This window comes from Megascapheus bottae, chromosome 6 (genome assembly GCF_031878675.1).
Source record: "Megascapheus bottae isolate mThoBot1 chromosome 6, mThoBot2.hap1, whole genome shotgun sequence".
Classification (NCBI taxonomy): Eukaryota; Metazoa; Chordata; class Mammalia; order Rodentia; family Geomyidae; genus Megascapheus; species Megascapheus bottae.
The window spans coordinates 14914330-14936209 of NC_143514.1; the positions used below are offsets into that span (position 1 = coordinate 14914330).

The following is a 21880-nucleotide window of genomic DNA, read 5'->3' on the forward strand; positions in this document are numbered from 1 at the left end:
TCGGGACAAACTTTACTACTTCCTTTATATTATATCATGTTTATTTCTAACACTGTCATTTAAAACCTACTTACTACACTATCATCTTCTTGAAAACAATTTTAGATGATAATGATTTCTTTAGAGTTCATCTATTAGGTGCAAAAATTAGACAAAAATTAAGTCTTTGAGCCAGGCTTCAGTGGCTCATACCTCTAATTCTTGCTACTCAGAAAACTGAGATCTGAGGACAGCCAGCTTGAGCAGAAAAGTCCCTCTGAGACTCTTATCTACAATTACCACTCAACAACCAGAAATGGAGCTGTGGCTCAAAGTGCTAGAGTGCTATGCTACCCTTCAGAAAAAGAGCTCAGAGACTACATCCAAGCATCAGTTCAAGCCCCATGACTGACCAAAAAAAAATAAATTCAGTGATTACAGTTATATTTTCATTTATTTTAAAGTTTTTTAATAATATGCAGATATTATCTTTAAGATTATGTCAGGCAAGATTTTTACTGATAATGGACATAAAAAAATTCAGGGAAATAGGATGCATTGAAAGTGGGGGAAGATATTGTAGAAAGAAAAAAAAACAAATAACTTCAGAATGATGGTGTAATCAGAAAAGGTGATCAGATTACACAGTTAGCAGAGAAAGGAAGGCTGTGATTTGTTAAGGCAGCAAGAGTAAGAGCAAGCAGTATGGTGTCTCCTGGAGCTCAGATTACACTGCTGTAGAAAACAGACTTGCCCTCTAAGAGCAAGAAGGCCTTGTTGTCTATAGAAATGAAGGGGTTATAGAAAGTCTTTAAGATTCTTTTTCAATTATGAGAAACTAAAACTCAAACTATAAGATTTTTTTTACTAGTTTATTTAAAAAAAAACAAGAGTAAACTCTAGGTTTGGGAGATTGCTGATTTAAAAATGTGAATATGGTAAGTTACTTTTAATTTGTTTTCCCCTGTTTCATGTAGCACTCTTCCTCTTTTGCTTGTGGAATGAGTGATTCCTGTCATGTGATTGGTTACAGTTCATAGTTTCACAATCTTTTTCTTAGATTTGTTGACAGAGCAAATGTCAGAGTCCAGTAGTACATTTGTCTGTTTTATGTTCGAACTGCAGCCAGCATTGTAGCTTTCCTTGCCTCAGGATCTTTTTCTAATTTCAGAGATCTGGTAGGCAAACTTGATTATCTATGACTTTTTCTCTCTCTCCATCATATATGATTAATCCTAAATCGAGGTTCATTTTCTTTTTAACTTTTTTCTTTGTTTTATCTGGAGGGTGGAGGATTACTATTTATACAGAATCAATGTAAATTTCAGAGTAAATGTGAACAAAGTTAAATTTTGTTTTTCAGTAAAAGACATTCAGTAACTTGGCCAGATTCTATCTACTATCTTAACCTAAAAACTTTAGATTATTTAACAATAGGAAAAACCCTAAAGATTATAATACACATAAATATGTGTATCAAGTAGAATTCATCAATGTGATCTTAAAATATTTAGCAACAGATCTGTTCAACTGTTTAGTATAATGATTCTGTAGCATGAGACCCCCTAAGCTAATAAATAAAAGTTAAAATGGTAGGTAATTTGTCTGTTATTGATCACTATTCATTTATTTTTAAGTTAAGAAATTTTAGTATCTAGGTGACTTTCTTCCAATAAGAGGAAATAATTTTGTAGATTCTACATCTTATGTGGAAATAGGAAGCTATACAATAGTGAAAAATTTTCTTGGTGTTGCTATTTTTAGGTTAACATTTTGATAGAGCTCCTTCAATTAAAGCAAGTTAGACTTTTCAATGACGCAACTTAGGAGTTTAAATACAATGACTAAATTTATTTTACTCACTCTATTAAAGGCAATTTTGTATTTGCCATGGAATCTTTTGATGTTAAATGCGATAATACAAACTTTAAAAAAAATTAAGTTGAAAATACTTTATTTTCCTACTTGAATTTTTTATTGTAATGTATAAAGATGTTACATTTACATTCACCAGGTAATAGGTGTATTACTTCTCACACATTGATACCCCTTTTTGTCCCCATTTCCCTTCCTCCAACCCTTCCCAATCATCTTGTTTCCCTCCTTCCCTTTCCTATTTCAAATAATCAAATAAATGTATATACAATTTGCCAGGTAACAAAGTCAGATACAGTAACAATATGAGATTAACCAAAGGGCAAAAAGAAAATAACATAGTACATTAAGAACAGCAATCACACAAGATAAAACTCTTGTTTCCGTATCCTGGAGATCCTTTCATCTAGTCTCAGTCTATATGACCTTATGTATCTAGGTCTTGAGCTATTGTAATCCTCTAATAGGAGAATCCTAGATGTGTACTGAATTATTACAAATGAGGGAAACCATTGAGCCGATGTTCCTTTTAGTCTGGCTTACTTCACTTACTATGACTTTTTCCAAGTCTTTCCATTTCCTTACAAATGGGGCTATGCTATTCTTTCTCATGGCAGCATAGAATTCCATTGTGTATAAATACCACATCTTGCTGATCCAATCATCAACTGAGGGGCATCTAGGTTGGTTCCAAAACTTTGCTATGGTAAATAGTGCTACAATGAACATGGTTGTGATAGTGAAAAAAATACTTTTGAGCATATCACAACTTGGATAGTTTTAGTTTAGAATTACTTTCTTGATATTAGTTACTATTTTCAGAACTTACTTTAAATTTATTTTACTTATATGTAGTTATAAATGTATATAGGGGAATGGTATGATAAAGTGATTAAAAATGTATAATGCTCAATGCTCAAATCATGATGGCTTCACGTTTCATTAACTTTAAAGTAACTTTGTAGATATCTGAAGAAAATATAAATGTTGCTTAGCAGATTCAAGTTCTGTGGAGTTTTCAATCCTCCAGATTTGTTTTTGTAGTTGAAATGAAGATGAAATGAGAAACTATATGACAAAGTGTAACTTTGGTGGAAACGTATAAAACTGTAGATTATACACATTTATCCTTGAACGTTATAAAATTTCCCAGAGAACATCTACAAGTTATCCTCCATTTTAACAAAGTCCTAAATGAACTATAATTGAAACTAAATTGTTCTTAAAGGGATAGTAGAGTTAACTTCTCTTGTGATATGGGAAGTTGTAGTCCAAAACCAGTACGGAAAACTTACAGGAAAAAGGAAGAGGGGAAAGATGGGGGAGAGGGAGAAAAGTAAGAGGATAAAGAAAGGAAAAAGGAAAAGTAGGAGGATAAAGAAAGGAAAGAAAGAAGGACAGAAGGAAGGAATGCAACCAAGGATTGCATTGTAGATTGTATTACTCTTGAAGTTGCGATATTTTGAGAGGTAAAATTCTTTATAACTGGCAAATCAAGGCATTATAGATTGCATTTCTCTTTGAAGTTGCAATCTCACACATTACACTTTGGTATAATTTAACTTCAATCAATCTTAAACAATGCCTTTACAATGCCAGCCTACTTTACCCAGTGTTTAAAGCAGCTGTGTGTCCTATTCTGGCTCTTATATTCATCTATGTCTAGTTAGGCTCTTGTCTAGTTAGACTGTTTACACCTTTAGTATTCTAGGAAAAATTGCTATGAAATAAAGAGATTACTGATTATAGTCAGAACTACTATCAAACTCTTCATCTGTTCCTTATTACTTAAAAATAGGTAATTTACACAGTTTCTGTGGAGCTTGGAATCTTCATATATACAATGTTTTTTTCAAGGACTTGAGTATATTATATCATTTCTGATACAGTGTTCATTTATTTTATAAAATGAGAATATAACCCATACCTTATTAATGTGCTACACAATGCCCAGAACTTAGTTTGTATATTACAGCTATTTCTTGAGCATATAAGAACATTCTACCTATCATTTGCTGGATGCTATCATGGTTGATATGAAGCCTAATTTTAAAGTGCTTGTTTCAGAAAATAATTAACTTGCACACACTAGCTTATTCACAATAAATATTAAATATGATGTAATGTCACATAAGCCAAAAATCTATCCAGCCGCAGAGGAGTTAATAAATGCTTGAGAATACACGGGTAGGCTTTATAAAGAAGTTGCTTCAGTTGAACATGTATCAGACTAAGATCGTACAGGGAATCATATAGGAGGAAAAAGCAACACTTGGAATCTCAACCTGTAGTATAAAACTTTGTCTAAAACATGAGAAACATCGACTCTTTAATATGCATAAAGTCTGTATGTTGACCAAAGATGAGCTTTGTGATTGCTTGAAAAAGAACTAAAGAAGCCTATAGCTCTTTCCCATCTTTCCTCATCTTTTTTTTTTGTTGTTGTTAGTCGTGGGGCTTGGACTTGGACTCTGGGACTGGGAGTTGTCCTGAGTTCTTCACCTCAAGGCTATCACCCTACCCCTTGAACCACAGCGCCACTTACAGATTTCTAGTGGTTAACTGGAGATAAGTGTCTCTCTGACTTTAGTGGCTTTGAGGCTACTTAGCCTCCTGAGTTGCTAGGATTACAAGCATGAGCCACGACACCTGGCCCATCTCTCCTCGTCTTAATAAATACCTCTAGGGCGTATTTTTATCCAGTCGTGGCTCTTGAACTCAGGGCCGGAGCACTGTCCTTGTGCTTTCTCAAGGCTAGGGCTCTACCACTTGATCCACAGCACCACTTTTGGCTTTTTCTATTTATATGGTACCAAGGAATTGAACCCAGATCTTTGTGCATGCTAGGCAAGCACTGTACTGCTAGGTCAAATTCCTGGCCCAATGAATGCCTCTAGTTTTTAAACTTGAAGTGATTGTACAAGGGAGTTACAATGTAGCACGTTTATTTCTAGGTATAGTTCTTGATGGGAGACATCCCTTTAATCATCCTCTTTAATAATACTTTGAAGGTGAACTCAGCTAGTCCTAATTGTTATTTCAATTATTGCGGAACATAAGAAAACCAAGTTCTTAAAATTTCTTATTGAACAATAAGTATACATACACATGCATATATATATAAAATCTCAGATGTTTGAAAACTTAATATTCATTCATTGTAAAAAAAATCATGGGTTTAAGAAGCCATTTAGGTTGTCATGAGTCAACACAATAATAATACTTTTCAGATTATATATAAACTGTTCATATACTTATTTATTGTAACATAGGCACTGTATATTTTGTTCTCTTTTTTGACAGAAAGAATTGTGACAACTTCAAAGCAACATGAAGTTCTTTGTGTTGCTGTCAGCCATTGGCCTGTGCTGGGCTCAGCATACCCCAAATACTCAACTGCGGCGAACATCTATAGTCCACCTGTTTGAGTGGCGTTGGGTTGACATAGCTCAGGAATGTGAGAGGTATTTAGCCCCTAATGGATTTGGAGGAGTCCAGGTGAGTATTACAGCATAAATCTTAGAGTTCAATGTAAACTCAGTAACACTTCATTCCTGAGCTGTTAATCAGTTTTTGAAGACGAAAACCCTTAGTGTTGTTGGCGACATTATGTTCTGTGTTAGATCAGCAGAATAGCTTCATTCAGTGTGTGTGTAACATTTTCTTTTAATTTCTCCCCTCCTCCCTCCCTCCCTCCCGCCTTCCCTCCTTCCCTTCCTTCCTTCCTTCCTTTTTTTTTTTTTTTTTGCCTATCCTGGGACTTGAACTCAGAGCCTGGTCACTGTCCCTGAATACCTTTTGCTCAAGGCTAGTGTTCTACCATTTGAACCACAATGCCACTTCCAGGTATTTCTGTGATTACTTGAAAGAGTCTCATGGCTTTTCCTGCCTGGGCTTGCTTTGAACCCACTGTTCAGCCTCTGAGTAGCTGATGTGTGAGCCACAAGTGCCTGGCTACATTTAACATTTTCAAGCAATTTAAACATATGATGTGTCTGCATAGTAAGACCCAGTAATAATTTTAGATTACTGATTACTACCTAGAACATTTGATGATATAATGTAATCCATAATCTGTCACTTATCAGGTTGATTAATTTTGTAGATCTCGCCACCTAATGAAAACGTTGTAGTTCACAACCCTTCAAGACCTTGGTGGGAAAGATACCAACCTATCAGCTACAACATCTGCACAAGATCTGGGAATGAAGACGAATTCAGAGACATGGTGAATAGGTGTAATAATGTTGGGGTGAGTGGCTTAAAGATTCTTTAAAATATTGCACAAAATTATTTGTCTTATGTCATGCCCTTTTAAACACTGAATTATTCATATTTAAACTTTTAGAAATTTTACTGAACTATTTAGCTTTCACTCAAATTTAAATAATGCCTTATGTTGAACTTTTGTAAATGATGTTTTCATTCCATTTGTCTACTAAAGACGTGATAGTTTGTTTTTAAAAAGTAAATACTTATCAAGGTAAATAGCATCTTTTAACTATTATAACTATGTACATTTCCTACTAGCACTTTACTGACTAAGAATTGGAGATTGTATTATAATAGTTGTTGGTTTGTTTCCATGTGATTTATTAGCTGGTCATAGTTCTTGAGTTTAAATCCACATCATTTATTTTAAAGGTAAATAGACATTTCCCCCTCTAATGTGGATCATAATGGGAGAAGAATATTTATATACACCAGAAGCTATATATATATAAATATATAAGTACTTATAAATATATAAATATATAGTAGTCAACTGCTTTCTTCTGCTTATGACCTATGGAATTTCAAAAAATCAATAATCCTCCCTTTTCAACTGATTTTTATCTCAACAATATCTCCTTTTGTTCTTTACAGTTAAGATAATTTCTAATTTTCTCCATTTATCTTTGTATGGCTTTTGGACTGAGTAGCCAGAAGAGTTGCTAGTCTGCCTTTTATAATAGTTTCTCTTCAAACTTAACATTTAACATTTCTGAAAATGAAGTAAGACGATAAGACAGAAATGTTTTGAAGCTTAATTTCATATTGTATACTATAACCAATGATGCTTAATATTTCTTCTTAAAATCGAACTGAGAAGCCTCCGGTTTTCAGGTTCGTATTTATGTGGATGCTGTAATTAACCATATGTGCAGTGAAGTATGGAGTTCAGGAACAAGCAGCACTTGTGGAAGTTATTTCAATGCTCAGAATAGAGATTTTCCTGCAGTTCCATACTCTGGCTGGGATTTCCATGATGGAAAATGCAGATCTGGAAGTGGAGGCATTGAGAACTATAATGATATTGCCCAGGTAAGTCCTCTTTTCAAAAAGACAATGATCAGAAAAAAGCATTCATTAGGTCTTAAATCATGAAACTGTATCTTATTATAAATATGATTTTACATACTGGGGTAAATTCCTTTGGAATAACTACAAACGGAAGGAAGTTTCTCAATTGAGGGTGATAATCCCAACATTCAAAAGATAAAGACCTGGTGATCTTGGAATCTGAGGCCAGACCATAAATGTCTGAAAGGATCTCAAATAAATAATCATGTGTTTCTTTTACCCTGAGTTTGATCTCTTGCATGATTCATAAAGGGAAAAAGGAAGAGAGAGAGAGAGAGAGAGAGAGAGAGAGAGAGAGAGAGAGAGAGAGAGAGAGAGAGAGAGAGAGAGGAGGGAAGGAGGGAGAGAAGGAAGTAATAATAACAAACAACAATAAACAAGAAGCTCAGAAAGGGTATCAATGTGTGTGAAGTAATGTACCTTCTATCTGGTGAATATAATATAACCCTTCTATTTATATGGTATAAAAACTTTCAAAAGCATATCACAATACTCTATCAATATTCACAGTGCCCTGTGTAAATCACTATAGGAATATATATTGATAAACAAATCATGAATTAATAATGACATAGATTTTCACATAAGAAGAAATATTTAGTGAATCAATATCAAAAATTTTTACCCCAAACAGGTCAGAGATTGCCGTCTTGTTGGTCTTCTTGATCTTGCACTGGAGAAAGATTATGTTCGTTCAAAGGTTGCAGACTATATGAACCATCTCATTGACATTGGAGTGGCAGGATTCAGGCTGGATGCGGCTAAGCACATGTGGCCTGGAGACATAAAGGCAGTTTTGGACAAGCTGAATAATCTAAACATAACTTGGTTCCCTGAAGGAAGCAGGCCTTTCATTTACCAAGAGGTACATCAACTCACATGTGTGCATTTAAGATAATGTAAGCAAAGTAAATAAAATAAATAAAATAAGTAAACATGCAATTTCCATAGGCTAATTTCTGGGTCACTTATACAGAGTAGTTTCTGGACTTTAAACTCAAGGTCTAGCAATCTCTCTTGTCTTTTTCACTCACCAGCAGGGCTCTTCTTACATAAGCCATGCCTTCATTTTTGGTGTTTTCTCTGGCTAGTGGAGAAAAGAGTCTCCGGATTTTTTGTTTATTAGTTTTTGTATTTTTACAGGCAGATCTCAGCTGAAGAGCTAGGATCATAGGTGTGAGGCCCTAGTACCTCAAAAATGCTTTACATTTTCAACTGTGGAGGTTCTCTTTTCCATATTTAATTTTATTTCTAGGTACATTTTTGAGTGTTATGAATTGGATTGTCTTTACAAACACTTTTGTGGTCAGTTTATTATTGGTCAACAGAAAAGGTACTGATCTTCATATGTTAATCTCACATTTCCCTAGGTTTTCTTTTTTTTCAAGATTGGGACAACATTTTATATAAAAAAATTAAGCATCTGTAACCTAAAGGAAACCACTTTGAGCATTGCAAAAGACATAGCTAGTTTTAATATTATTCAAAAAGGATACTAATCTAGACACTAAAATACTTTAAAGCTCACATTATAAAGGTATTTTCTTTTGTTACCCCTAGGTCATTGATCTGGGAGGTGAGGCAATTTCAAATAGTGAGTACTTTGGAAATGGCCGTGTGACAGAATTCAAGTATGGAGCTAAACTGGGCACAGTAATCCGCAAGTGGAATGGAGAGAAGATGGCTTACTTAAAGTAAACAAATTATGATTGGTTATTTGAATTACTTAATAGATGAATTAGTGCTATTACTCTAGTTATGAGCTTAGAGCCTTTCTATCTAGACAACTTCCAAGAAGGTGATCATTAATAATAAATGTTATTCTTTTCCAAACACCAATTCATCATCCTCTTCATTTGGAAAAAGAATTTTAACAAAGGATTCTCTAAACCCAAGCATTGCTTTAAGATTTTTGACCTACATATAACATGAGTGTATTTTATTCTAGTCATGTTTGCCTATAATCTGTGAAAGCTGATTAGTATTAAAAGAATCCTGGGGCTGGGAGTTTGGCCTAGTGGTAGAATGCTTGCCCAACATGTATGAAGACCCAGGTTCGATTCCTCGGTACCACATACATAGAAAAAAGCCAGAAGTGGTACTGTGGCTCAAGTGGTAGAGTTCTAGCCTTGAGAAAGCCCAAGGACAGTGCTCAGGCCCTGATCTCAAGCCAGGACTGACAAAAGAAAAGAATTCTATGATGCTTAAAGTGCCAACAATGTGACCATATATGGAATTTCAGTCTCATATGCCAATCACTTTGGAAGTAGTTATTGGGGGGCACATTTGAAGCACTTTTTGGTGTTCTGTGTAATGTGCTGTAAATGTTGACTCTTTTGGAATCCATGTAAGATGCAATAAATTGAAATGTCTAAAAGTATGTTTTTAAAATAAGAATACTTCTTATAGATAACATGAATGGAATGGAAGTAATCCATTTACCCCTTTAAAATGGAGTTTCTTTGCAGATTTAATGAGTGCACTTACACAAATACGTACACACACACACACACACACACACACACACACACACAAACATAACAAAAATACTGGGAAAGAGCCATTCAGTTTTTTTTACTCTAAATCAGTTTTAAAAATATATGTGTTAGGGCTGGGAGTTTGGCCTAGTGATAGAGTGCTTTGTGTAGCACGCTCGAAGACCCTGGTTTGATTCCTTGGTACCACATACATAGAAAAATGCTAGAAGTGGTGCTGAGGATCAAGTGGTAGAGCTCTAACCTTGAGAAAGTCCAAGGACAGCGCTCAGGCCCTGAGCTCAAGCCCAGGGCTGGGAAAAAATATGTGTTAATAGTGTATTTATGTTTTTAGGAACTGGGGAGAAGGCTGGGGGTTCATGCCTTCTGACAGAGCCCTGGTCTTTGTGGACAACCATGACAATCAGCGAGGCCACGGGGCTGGTGGAGCATCCATCCTTACATTCTGGGATGCCAGGTGTGAAAGCATGTCCTCTATTTCCTAGGAGCTCTGTGTTTAAAGATGATAGTGTCCATTGTCTGATCTATACTTACAATATCGTCTTGTAACTTTCAGAATGTATAAAATGGCCGTCGGCTTTATGCTTGCTCATCCTTATGGCTTTACACGAGTAATGTCAAGCTACCATTGGCCAAGATACTTTGAGAATGGAAAAGTAAGTTTTAGAATTGGTCAGATTATACTTTTCTCAAGGAAAAGAGAGCAGTTCGATTTTAAAATTGCATGATATTATGATATTCAGTATTTATTCGTCAAGCATTTATTTGAATGGTAGCTTATGGTTAACCTCTGATTTTAGTATTGCAAAGGAGAATAAATACAAATTTATTTCTTGTCAAAGAAGTGTAATATTTGTTTCAGAAATAGGACAAACAGCAAACACTCGAACTCTACTACCAAGGAAAAATGTGAAAAGAAATTCAAGATATAGACAGTTATAAAATATGTCCTTTTTATAGTACCTACTTTATAGAGTTAATGTGGGATTACGTATGCTATCAAAGAAATAAAACAGTTCCTGCCCAATGTATTAGCAATATCAAATACTTGTTTTAAATAATTCCTATAGAATTCAAAGAAATGATTCAGTTGAGCTAAAGAAGGAAAACTGTATATTAAACATCAGAAATTTAGCTAGTTACTTGTTTCTCACACCTAGTCAGGAGGCTGATATCTCAGGATCATAGTTTAATGCAAGCCTGGGCAACAACATCTGTAAGACTCTTGACTCCAATTAATCCCCTAACATTCTAGAAGTGAGTTGTAGTTCAACTTTGTTCAAAAAAGTGTAGGGATTGTGTCAAGGCCCTAAGTTTAAGCTCCAGGAACAGCACACACACACACACACACACACACACACACACACACACACACACACACACGGGAAGAGAGGGAGAGAGGCAGAAAGGAAGAGAACCAAAATTTGCAGATTATTTTTTACACGAAAAGTATTTGGGAGTATAGTATACAGTAATTGGAAAAGCTATTTCAAAAAAAACCTTAACAATTTCAGAAGTAGTCCCACATTAAACTTTATACATAAAGCAAAAGTTCTTTTACAGGCAAGTATAACAGATATAATTTTAGTTTTTTTTAATTTTTCTCATTTTTTCCCAATTTGAGTGCCCTACATCTCTGTCTGACAATTCTTTCTTTTGTTGGATACCTTTTTAATTTTGGAGTGCATCCTTTTAGATGGACTACATTTCTGAAACTTTCACCAATTGTTCTGCTGATATCAGAAGTCATGAAAATTGCTCATTTATTTTTCCTATTGTATTTCTACTTAACTAGCATCATGAAAGTCCTAGAGCAACATAAATGGTCTCTATATACTGAAATCCCTACTAGACTTATTTTAATTTTATTCTAGAAATATCTTTCAAAGTGTTATCTACCAGAAAGGAATATATTAGAACTTTTCACTAATGTAGTAGAGAATATTAGAATGTGTTGGACAGTATGTTTATTTAGAAGTTGGTATGCAATCAAGAAATAATTGGAAACAATATTTGTAATTATTCTGTCAAAAGTAACTTCACATTATTTTTTGAATTCATTTTTATTATTTTTAAGTAGTTGTACAAAGGAGTTTTTACTCAACAAAACTGTTTATGGATGCAGTGCATTTTAACTGATGTCTCCCTTTTCATTGTTCTCAACAATTTCTATCAACCTTTCCATTGTTGCAATACATGAATTATTTTGTGTAATAAAAACCAATCGAGTGGCCAGGAGTTTGACCTAATGGTAGAGTGCTTTCCTAGCATGCACGAAGACCAGGGTTTGATTCCTCGGTACCACATACATAGAAAAAGCTGCAAGTGGTGCTGTGGCTCAAGTGATGGAGCTCTAACCTTGATAAAGTCCAACAACAGAGCTCAAGCCCTGAGTTCAAGCCCTGGGACTGGCCAAAATAACAACAACACAAACTCAATTGATATTCTTATTGTAGAGATGAGAAAAATAAGCTCCTACATGTCCTGTATACTAAGATTTTAAGGTATTTGCATTCATTGGAGCATATCATTTAATACGAATATTTCTCATATAAATGCACTTGGAGCTGCCTTCTGGTGATGTTAACAAGCTATTGTTTGAAAGGAAAGGGAAAAACAAGTTGCTACTGTTTTGTGAAATATAGCCTTAGAGAACAAGAGAATAGAGATGCTGAGGACAAGGTAAAGGAAGGCTTTGATAGACACAGGAGGGACACAATAGCAGAACCACTTGGGTATAGTATGGTGGGGAAAGGAGAGGCTAGCTGGCTCATGCATATTAAAATTAAAATTTTGTGTTCTGTAATTGAGGATGTCAATGACTGGGTTGGACCACCGAACAATAACGAAACAATTAAAGAAGTCACTATTAATCCTGACACCACCTGTGGCAATGGCTGGATCTGTGAGCATCGCTGGCGTCAAATCAGGTTGGGGACAATTATTTAGAGATACTTTCTGTAGTGACTTTGTATTAATGCATGGTTTCATCTCCTTAAGTTAAAGATGCAGTATCTCATGTGCTCTTGTACTTGTAGGAACATGGTTACCTTTCGAAATGCTGTTGATGGCCAGCCTTTTACCAACTGGTGGGATAATGGGAGCAACCAAGTAGCTTTTGGAAGAGGAAACAGAGGATTCATTGTCTTCAACAATGATGACTGGTAAGTAGCTACTAATTACAATTTATATTTCACATTATATTTATTACATTACCATTAGCATATGCTTAACCTGATTTCATTGTGATATTTTTGTATTTGCACACAAGGTACCCAATCAAGATCACATTCTTTATTACTATTCTTTATCCCTTTCCCCATTTCTCTAAAAAGAAAAAGTCAGTAGGTTTTATTTGGGGTGTGTGTATGTGGGGTGTGTGTGTGTGTGTGTGCTGATTCTGGGGCTTGAACATAGGGCCTGAGCAATGTTCCTAAGCATTTTTGCTCAATACTAATGCTCCTTCATTCAAACCACAGTTCTACATATGGCTTTTTGGTGGTTCAGTCTCATAGACTGTCCTATTGGGTTGGCTCCTATCTGTGGTTCTCAGATATCAGCTTTCTGAGTAGCTAGGACTAGAGGCAAGAGCCACTGGTGCCTGGCACACTGTTCTATTTTTATACAAGTCCTGTATGTGTATACATGTATATACATTATAACATATATATACATGTATACATCATTTCATTCTTATCTATCTTCATTTACCCTTTCTATTCATTCTTTCCCCTCTTATGTGTAGAACAGCACTTATATATGTGTGTGTATATACATATATATAAATATATATGTGTGCATGTGTGTGTATGGAATTCTATTCAAAACAAAAGTCTATAAAATATAATAAGAGTCACCATCGTTTTTTTATTCTGCACATCTTAATCAATTTATTGAGAGATTTTTCATATATAAAATATTGCTTTGCAGGGAAAAGCAAAGAATGAATTAAGAAGATACAGTGTAAATGTTTATAAAATATACATTTATATGTTCACCTTTAACAATCCACAAAACACACTAGTGGTTAATATACCTGCTGTGCTAAAATGAAAAGAAAGGACTTGTAGTTTCAAAATTCAATATTGGAATTTTATTATCCTAGATTTTTAAAAATTTAATTTTATTTTCAGTGTGATGTAAAGAGAGCTTACAGTTACATATGTAAGGAAGTGAGTACATTTCTTGTAGAACATTGTTATCACTTCCCACATTTTTCTCCACTTTCTGTCATAATTCTCCTGCAAATGTAAAGTTCATTTCCAAATTATTATCTTGTGCGTATTGCTATTTCATTGGTTCCTTTGTCCTTTGTCTTACCCATTTTGTTGTTCCCTTTCCCTTCCCTAATTCAAATAAACTTATATACAAAACACTAGGTACCAAAATCAATTATGGTAACAATAGGAGATAAGCCATAGGAGGGAAGAAATGAAAGAAAAAAGAAACAATTTTATGTAGTACATTATCTGTTCTACTTTTCTCTCTCTCTCTCTCTCTCTCTCTCTCTCTCTCTCTCTCTCTCTCTCTCTCTCTCTCTCTCTCTCTCTCTCTCTCTCTCTGATTATTTCTTTTAGATAGCCCACTCTGGAAGTTCTCTGTGTTGAATTTGTTAATTGTTATCTTTTATGTTTTAGGTCATTATCATCAACTTTGCAAACTGGCCTTCCTGCTGGGACCTATTGTGATGTTATTTCTGGAGATAAAGTCGATGGCAATTGCACAGGAATCAAAATCTCTGTTTCCAGTGATGGCAGAGCTCACTTTTCTGTTAGCTACTCTGCTGAGGATCCCTTTATTGCCATTCATACTGAAGCTAAATTATAAGATGAAAGATATATGTAGACAGAGTAATAACAAATATTTCTCTATTTTTAATTACTATGATTTTCTGACTTATAGTAATAGTTTTAAATAATCAGTATGTAAACAAAATAAAAATGTAGAGAATTACATATGCTTGCACAAGTACAGAATAAGTATGGCCAAGATACCATTATATGTGAAAAAAGCCATTTTGTCAAAACAATATCTAAGTGCTCATGAAGTCACTTACCAAATACATACATACACTTAAACACACACACACACACACACACACACACACACACACACACACACACACGGAGAAAGAATAGCAATTTTTTAGGTATGTATTTATAAATTCTCTTTGCCTACATTCTTCTGTAGAATTAAGCTATATACAGATGGTTTAATGAGGACTTTTGCCCAAAATATTTAATGCAGGAGTCCTAGGCTTTGAAGAACTAATTCTGTTAGAATTGCTCTGTGATCTTTATGCAATTTGTTTCGATCTCAAGAAGAATTCTCAGCACAGTCTAGAGTAAGTCTAGAACAATAAGTGAAAGGAGAAAAACTAGTTTAATTTACAACCATTTCAGAATTATTTTGGATTTGCCTTAGAACTTTTTCTTTTCACTATTATGATTTACAAAATTTCTTCCACCAAAGATTAATTTTTCCACTTGTGCAAATGACATGGTACTATTCATCCATGTTTGCAAAACAAATTTTGGTCCCTTCAGATGAAATAAAACTCTTTTAACTAAAACCTCCTGCTTTAGTTTAGTTTGGACACATCTTCAAGTGTTTCTTGTGTCAGAGATTTGGTCTGCATTTTGGTAATATGATAAGGATGAGATCTCTGGTGTTTCATGTGCATTAATGAATTATCAATGAAGACACTGCCTAAAGAAGGATAGAAGCAAGTTGTTACAGGAACTTGGTTCGTTTCTAAGATAGTGAATTGTATCAAAGTGGCATAGCTGACCCTGGAATCCTGCTCTGGCTTCTGGGGTTGCATGTGATGTGGGTCACAATGACACATAATGAGAACCTCAGCAAATGTAGAAAAAAGAACTGATTTTATTCTTTCAGACTCCTAAACAGAGATGACATCAAATCACTTCATGCAGTATTCTGCCTCTACTATTTACTTATTTATTATAGAAGTCAACACGACCTCTTAAAACCCATGACCTGCAAATTTTATTTTCAGATATGTATACTATGCACTTTCTTCTAGCAAAACGTGTGTATCCATCTAACAGTCCTTGCATTTCAAAGCTAGTCATTTTCACTTCTCTTGCCCATTTCTACCATGAATTCTGTAAATTTGGCCCCAAGAGCCTCATCAGTAATATTCATGTCATCCATTCAATGCTCAATTCCATCTTCAGCCAGTTTGTAGTAAAATTTAACATGGCAGGCTACTCTTACTGTCTTCCTTTAGTTTCTTGAGACGATCTTATTCTTTTCTGGTCATCTTTTCACCACCTTCTCCTCCTCTTCTTCTCCCTCCTACATTTTTTTCTAATATTATGCCTTCATTTTCTCCTTGCTAATTTCTTTAGTGGTGGTAATAATAAAATTTGAACTCAGAGCATCATGCTTTTATAGGCAGGTATTGTTTCATGAAGGCCATACTCCGGAGTGCTTGCTATTTTCACTCTTAATGATAAAACTGTATGCTTTTTATGTTAGTTTTCCAAGGCTTCCATTGTAAAATTACCACACACTGATTAGCTTATATGACAGATATTTATTGTACAATTTTTAGACGAAAACAGAGTGGATTCTTTCTGATGTTTGTGGCAATTTTTTTTTGCCATCCCTCAGCCTTGAACTCAGGCCCTGGGCACTGGCCTTGGGCTTTCTCAAGCTAGAGCTCTACCACTTGAGCCACAGCACCACTTCTGGCATTTTTCTATGTATGTTTCTGAGGAATCCAACCCATGTCTTCGTGCATGCTAGGCAAGCACTCTACCACTAGGCCACACCCCTGGCCCTATCATGAAAATTTTAAATTAAGGTACATTGTTGGCATTGCACATCACATGGGTGTTGACAAATGCATAATGACACATCTTCTCTATTAAAGCATTGCAAAGAGCAATGCTGCTGCTGTGAATGATCACATAGCACCATTCATTCATTTGCGACTTCTCTCAATCACTGGTAGCCACTAATTGCCTAATTTTGTTAATACCTTGACTTTTTAAGAATATGGTTCACATTACACACATTAGTCTTCATTTTGTCTGCTTTTACTTACTAACAGTCCTTCTCTTTATGATTATTTCTCTTTTTATTGCTGTGAAGTGGCCATTGTATGAATCTTCAACATTTTAATCCATCTAAGGGAGATATTGTTGTTTCCAAAGTTTGTCAAGAATAAACAAAGCTATTTCAAACATAGATATGTAGATTTTCATGTTACATCAAATTTTTACATAGATTTAATTTAAACCCAGAGAGCATGGCTGCTGAATTACTTGCAATTTCTGATATGTACATTGCTCTGATTCTTCCTATATTGCTACAGTTATCGTCTCATTTGTGGGCATCTTTGGCATCTTTTTACCAATTTCTTCCCATTTGAAAGAACCACAATTGTATTAGATTTGAATGATTTCTCATGAATTTGGTTTTAACTTTCTTACTGTTGCAAAAGCTCCAGTCCACATAGGATCCCCTTTTGAGGTACTGAACATCAACTTCTGAATATGTTTTCTGAAAAGTTCACAATTTAACCCATAACAGTTTATTTTGTCTCGTAATCAGCAAGGCAATGATTTATTCAGTATTTTTTCCATAGTACTTGCTAAAGCAGGGAGGCAATGTTAGTAAACCAAACACAATATGTTAGTGTTGGTTCTGCCTGGAAGAAATGACTTCTTCCCTTGGCTCTCTCCCCTTGCACCCTGGAAATTCCTGCCCAGCATCTGTAACCTTGGCAACTGGCATGCCTGGGGGCAGTGGGAAGTTGCCCAGTCTGAGGTATTTCCCATCCTATGAGAACACATCCCCTTCTGCTGTGGCCACACCCCTCCCCCTATATAATCTCTCACTTCCTGCCCTAAACTCTCTTGCTCACCGACTCCATCTTGGGTGGTAAGAGTTGGCTCTTTCCTCACACAATAAACTCTCTTTTCATGCACTGCATGGAGTTTCAGCAGACCTTACAGTTAGAAAAGAAGAAATCATGTCTGTTGAAAAATGCTATAGTCATTTATGCAAAAAAAAAAATCCTAGAAATTGTTACTGCTAGTCCTAGCAAGGGAACAAAGGAAACAAGATAAATGTTATATATTAGAAACAATTGTACTTATATATTAGAAACAATTAGAAAGTGAATTTGTACTAACAGTATTCAAGATAGGACCAAAGGCTACAAAAAACAATAACTTGAAAAAATAAAACATGTACATTGAAAGCCATAAAACAATTTCAGAAAGGAAATTTCTCCACCTCATCTGTTATGAAAAATCAGAAGTTAAATAAAATATTGAACCCATATGACTTTTGCACATATTGCCATCTCATTTTAAAATTTGTGTATTTATTGTTTGTTTTACTTTTCATAGTGCAACATTGTTACTTTTGCTGAAGCTTAGGCAATCAAATTATTCCTTTTATATATTATATTCTTGATATTAAATCTACTAATCAGAAAATATACTAAAAGCTACACAGAGGCTCTCTTTTATTATCCTATAGGGCTTTACATTTTAAAAATATATTGTATGTTTAGATCTACAGCCCAGTTTGTTGTAAAACTAATGAAGAGTGCTGGCTACTTAACATTGATACAAATGCCTCTGGCAAAAAAAAAAAAATGGAGGTCATGGGTGGTTATTGTAGAAAGAGAAAGCAAACAACTGAAAGGTGCCAGTTTAATAGAAGTGGAGATGCAGGTTGAAATTTAGCAAAGGAGGAAAGACATTTGCCAAAATAATAAGAGTGAAAATGGACAATGCTTTACCTTCTGAAACTTAGATTATAGTGCCTATAGAGTTAGATTTTGAGAGCTGTAGCAGGGACATATATGTGAGAATATTAAATGAAGATTTTAAAGAAAATGTGTAATATTTTGAAGTCAGTATTTTGCTTCCAATGCAAGAGTAGTCAAACTAGGAGATCAATTTTGAATTTTCACATAATTGAAAAATACTGCATTATTGTTAATTTAAATAAAAATACAGTTGATCTGAAATACTTGTATCATATAGAGGTTCATTCTGTACTTTGTCTTGAAGTGGTTTCTGTCACATGACTGCAATAGTTCATAATATCACTTAAAAAATTTAGTTTGTTGAAAACAGAGACTTAGAGAGCAGCAGCATAACATGTACTATTTTAGCTTGGAACTGTGTCTATGCCTTAGCTCAAGAAGCTCTCCAATTTTCAATATCAGAGATCTGGTAGGTAAACTTTTTTTTTTTTTGCCACTACTGGAGCTTGAACTCAGGTCCTGGGAACAGTCCTTGAATTTTCTTAAGGCTAGAGCTCTATCCCTTGAGCCACAGCAACACTTCTGGCTTTTTCTTTGCATGTGGTACTGAGGAATCAAACCCAAGGCTTCATGCATGCTAGGCAAACACTCTACCACTAGGCCACACTCTTGGCTCCTATTAGGCCAACTTGATTAGCTTTGTCTTATTTCTGCCATCTCTACTAAGCTTAGGTTCATGTTCTTCCCCTCTGCCCCTTTTTATGATTTTCTTGTTGAGGGAAGTGTTTATTAAAGATTTAATGTTTTGAGAACATGGTATAGAATCAATATAAAATTTAAAAGAATCATGACTTTTTCTGAAAGAACAGCCATTGACTTGACCAAGTTCAATAGTTCAACACATAGATATGGATATACCTGGTAAAACAGAATGTATAGATGTAACATCATGTTCTTTGCAATGAATTGTATTAGAAAAGAATAAAATGTATAGTTCTGTTAAATTGTTTATTATTAAGATAAGTAAGTACAAAATGTCTTGTACTTACTATAAATAAGAAAATTAGATAATTTTTCTTACAATAAAATATCATTTGTGGGTTGGGATTTTGGCCTAGTGGCAGAGTGCATGCCTAGCATGCACGAAGCCCTGGGTTCCATTCCTTGGTACAACATACCAAGAAAAAAAAAAGCCGGCCGTGGTGCTGTGGTTCAATTGGTAGAACTCTAGCCTTGAGAAGGCCCAAGGACAGTGCTCAAGCCTAGCTCAAAGCCTGGGACTGGAAAAAAAATGAAAGAAAAAAAATCATTTGTATGCTTTGAAATAATGTATAAATGATATGAAAGTCATTTGAATGTTTCAAAATTCTAATGTGTATCTTAGATGTACAGTTATTCCTATTATGGAGGAAAAATCTTCTAATAGACTGGACAGTTTAAAGACATCAGGCATAGCAGGTCATGTCAGCAAATCTAGTCACTCAGGAACAGACAGCTGAACTTTGTTTTGAGGCTATCCCAAGGAAAGAAAGAGAGAGAGAGAGAGAGAGAGAGAGAGGGAGGGAGAGGGAGAGGGAGAGGGAGAGGGAGAGGGAGAGGGAGAGGGAGAGGGAGAGGGAGAGGGAGAGGGAGAGGGAGAGGGAGAGGGAGAGGAGGGAGGGAGGGAGGGAGGGAGGGAGGAAGGAAGGAAGGAAGGAAGGAAGGAAGGAAGGAAGGAAAGAAAGAAAGGAAAGAAAGGAAAGAAGGAAGGAAATCTCATTTGATTTAATGAATTGAAATGGAAGCTAAATATATTTGGGTCAATCTGTCATTCTAACTATATGTGAAACCAAAAATAGGAGGATCAAGGTCTAGGGTACCCAGAAACAACTGTAAGATTTTATTTGAAACGTATTGAAAGTCTATGGACTTGACTCCCTGGTAGAGTAACAAGGTTCTGGCATTAAACGATAGTAGTGACCAAAAGAGAAAAGGGCAGATATCAATTTCATCAGTATAAGTGCCAGGAGTGTGGCCTAGTGGTAGAGTATTTGCCTAACTTTCATGAAAGTTATAGGGTAGTAGACTTGGGAAAGCTCAAGGACAGTGCTCAGGCCCTGAGTTCATGACCCAGGACTGGTAGAAAAAACAAATCAAAGCAAACCACTACCACCATCAACCCACCAACAGTTTAGCGTCATAATGTAGCTATTTACATTTTTTCATACTGGTATGGTTTATGCTAATAGTTTTGGGTAAAAGATTAAATTATATCAGAATTCATGACATTTTGTCTTTGTAAATCAATGCAGGAAATGAATATAGGGCCACATATGATTGACTGATACTAGTAACATTTGGTTTGTGCTTTCACAGTAGCATTATTAAAACTGGATGTAACAACTATATCAATTCTGTATTTTTATTTGTGCTTAATGCAAGAGGCATCAAAGATTTATTTGCTGTTTTCATTTCAGATATTTTAAAGTCAGATATTTTAAAGTCAGATATTTTAAAGTTGTTTAGGGACCTCTCATTGGCTTTTGCAACTTGGTGTTTTTGGAAGATTAAGAGGAAATGATTAAATATATGACACATGATCTTAGTAATATACAATTATATTTCTATATCTTCATCTATCTTGGGAGTATGTACCAATAAAATTCTCCCTAAGTATCTGCATTTTAGCAATACCTTAATGGAGAGAGAAACATTAATTTGTTATCAAAATAAAATTTTAGAATTAACTGATTATTCAATGACAAGAAATATATTTCAAAATCAATATGAGCATCATATTGATCAAGACTCATTGCATCTATAATCTGCTTTGTTGGATAGAGGGTCCTTTGTACAAGCAAAGATAATAAAAATATATATTTAAAAATCAATATAAGACTAATAGAAATCTTAAAGTAAGGATGACAGATAGCAAAAAACAGAAACAAAAAGTAGGAAAGAAAAAAGTAAAAAAAATTAAAGAACAGAAAAAAATGCAAAAATTGTAGATAGAATAAAATTCCAATTCCTTTCTATTTTTTGTTTTTCCTTTGTGCCATTCCTGGGGCATGATCTCAGGACATGGGCTCTGTCTCCGAGCTTTTAGTTAAGGTAAATGCTCTCCACACAGTTCCATGTCTGGCCTTTCGGTGGTTAATCGGAGATTAAAAATCTCATTGGCTTTCCTGCCTTGGCTGCCTTTGAACCATAATTCTCAGATGTCAGTAGGTAAGATTATATGCTTGAGACTGCTGATCCTTTCTTAGGCCCATCTTTTTTTCTGGGGGGTGTAATGTTATTTGTGAGACACAGCAAGAACTTACTACACATTGGAAAGCGAGGAACATAATTACAGAATTGCCAGTGAGGGTGGGAATGGAACATGCGTTGATAACATTTTCAGTAGGGACAGAACAGCACAGTTATCACAATAGCACAGAAGCCAACTACAGTG

General features: G+C 35.0%; 1 protein-coding gene across 2 annotated transcripts; it reads left to right on the plus strand.

Annotated features, from left to right (window-relative positions):
* Positions 1–835: 835 nt before the first annotated feature.
* Positions 836–15264, plus strand: LOC150061410 (alpha-amylase 2B). 2 transcript variants are annotated; one of them, XM_090334288.1, is made up of 11 exons: positions 836–917; positions 5158–5352; positions 5960–6106; positions 6961–7158; positions 7832–8062; positions 8758–8891; positions 10027–10149; positions 10249–10348; positions 12504–12622; positions 12731–12856; positions 14330–15264. In XM_090334288.1, exons 2-11 carry the CDS (start codon positions 5185–5187, stop codon positions 14517–14519), a joined length of 1536 nt encoding a protein of 511 aa, XP_090190414.1. In that variant the 5' UTR covers positions 836–917; positions 5158–5184; the 3' UTR covers positions 14520–15264. The 2 variants fall into 2 exon arrangements, with proteins under 2 accessions (XP_090190414.1, XP_090190413.1); XM_090334287.1 differs by lacking the exon at positions 836–917 and adding an exon at positions 1086–1157.
* Positions 15265–21880: the final 6616 nt, after the last annotated feature.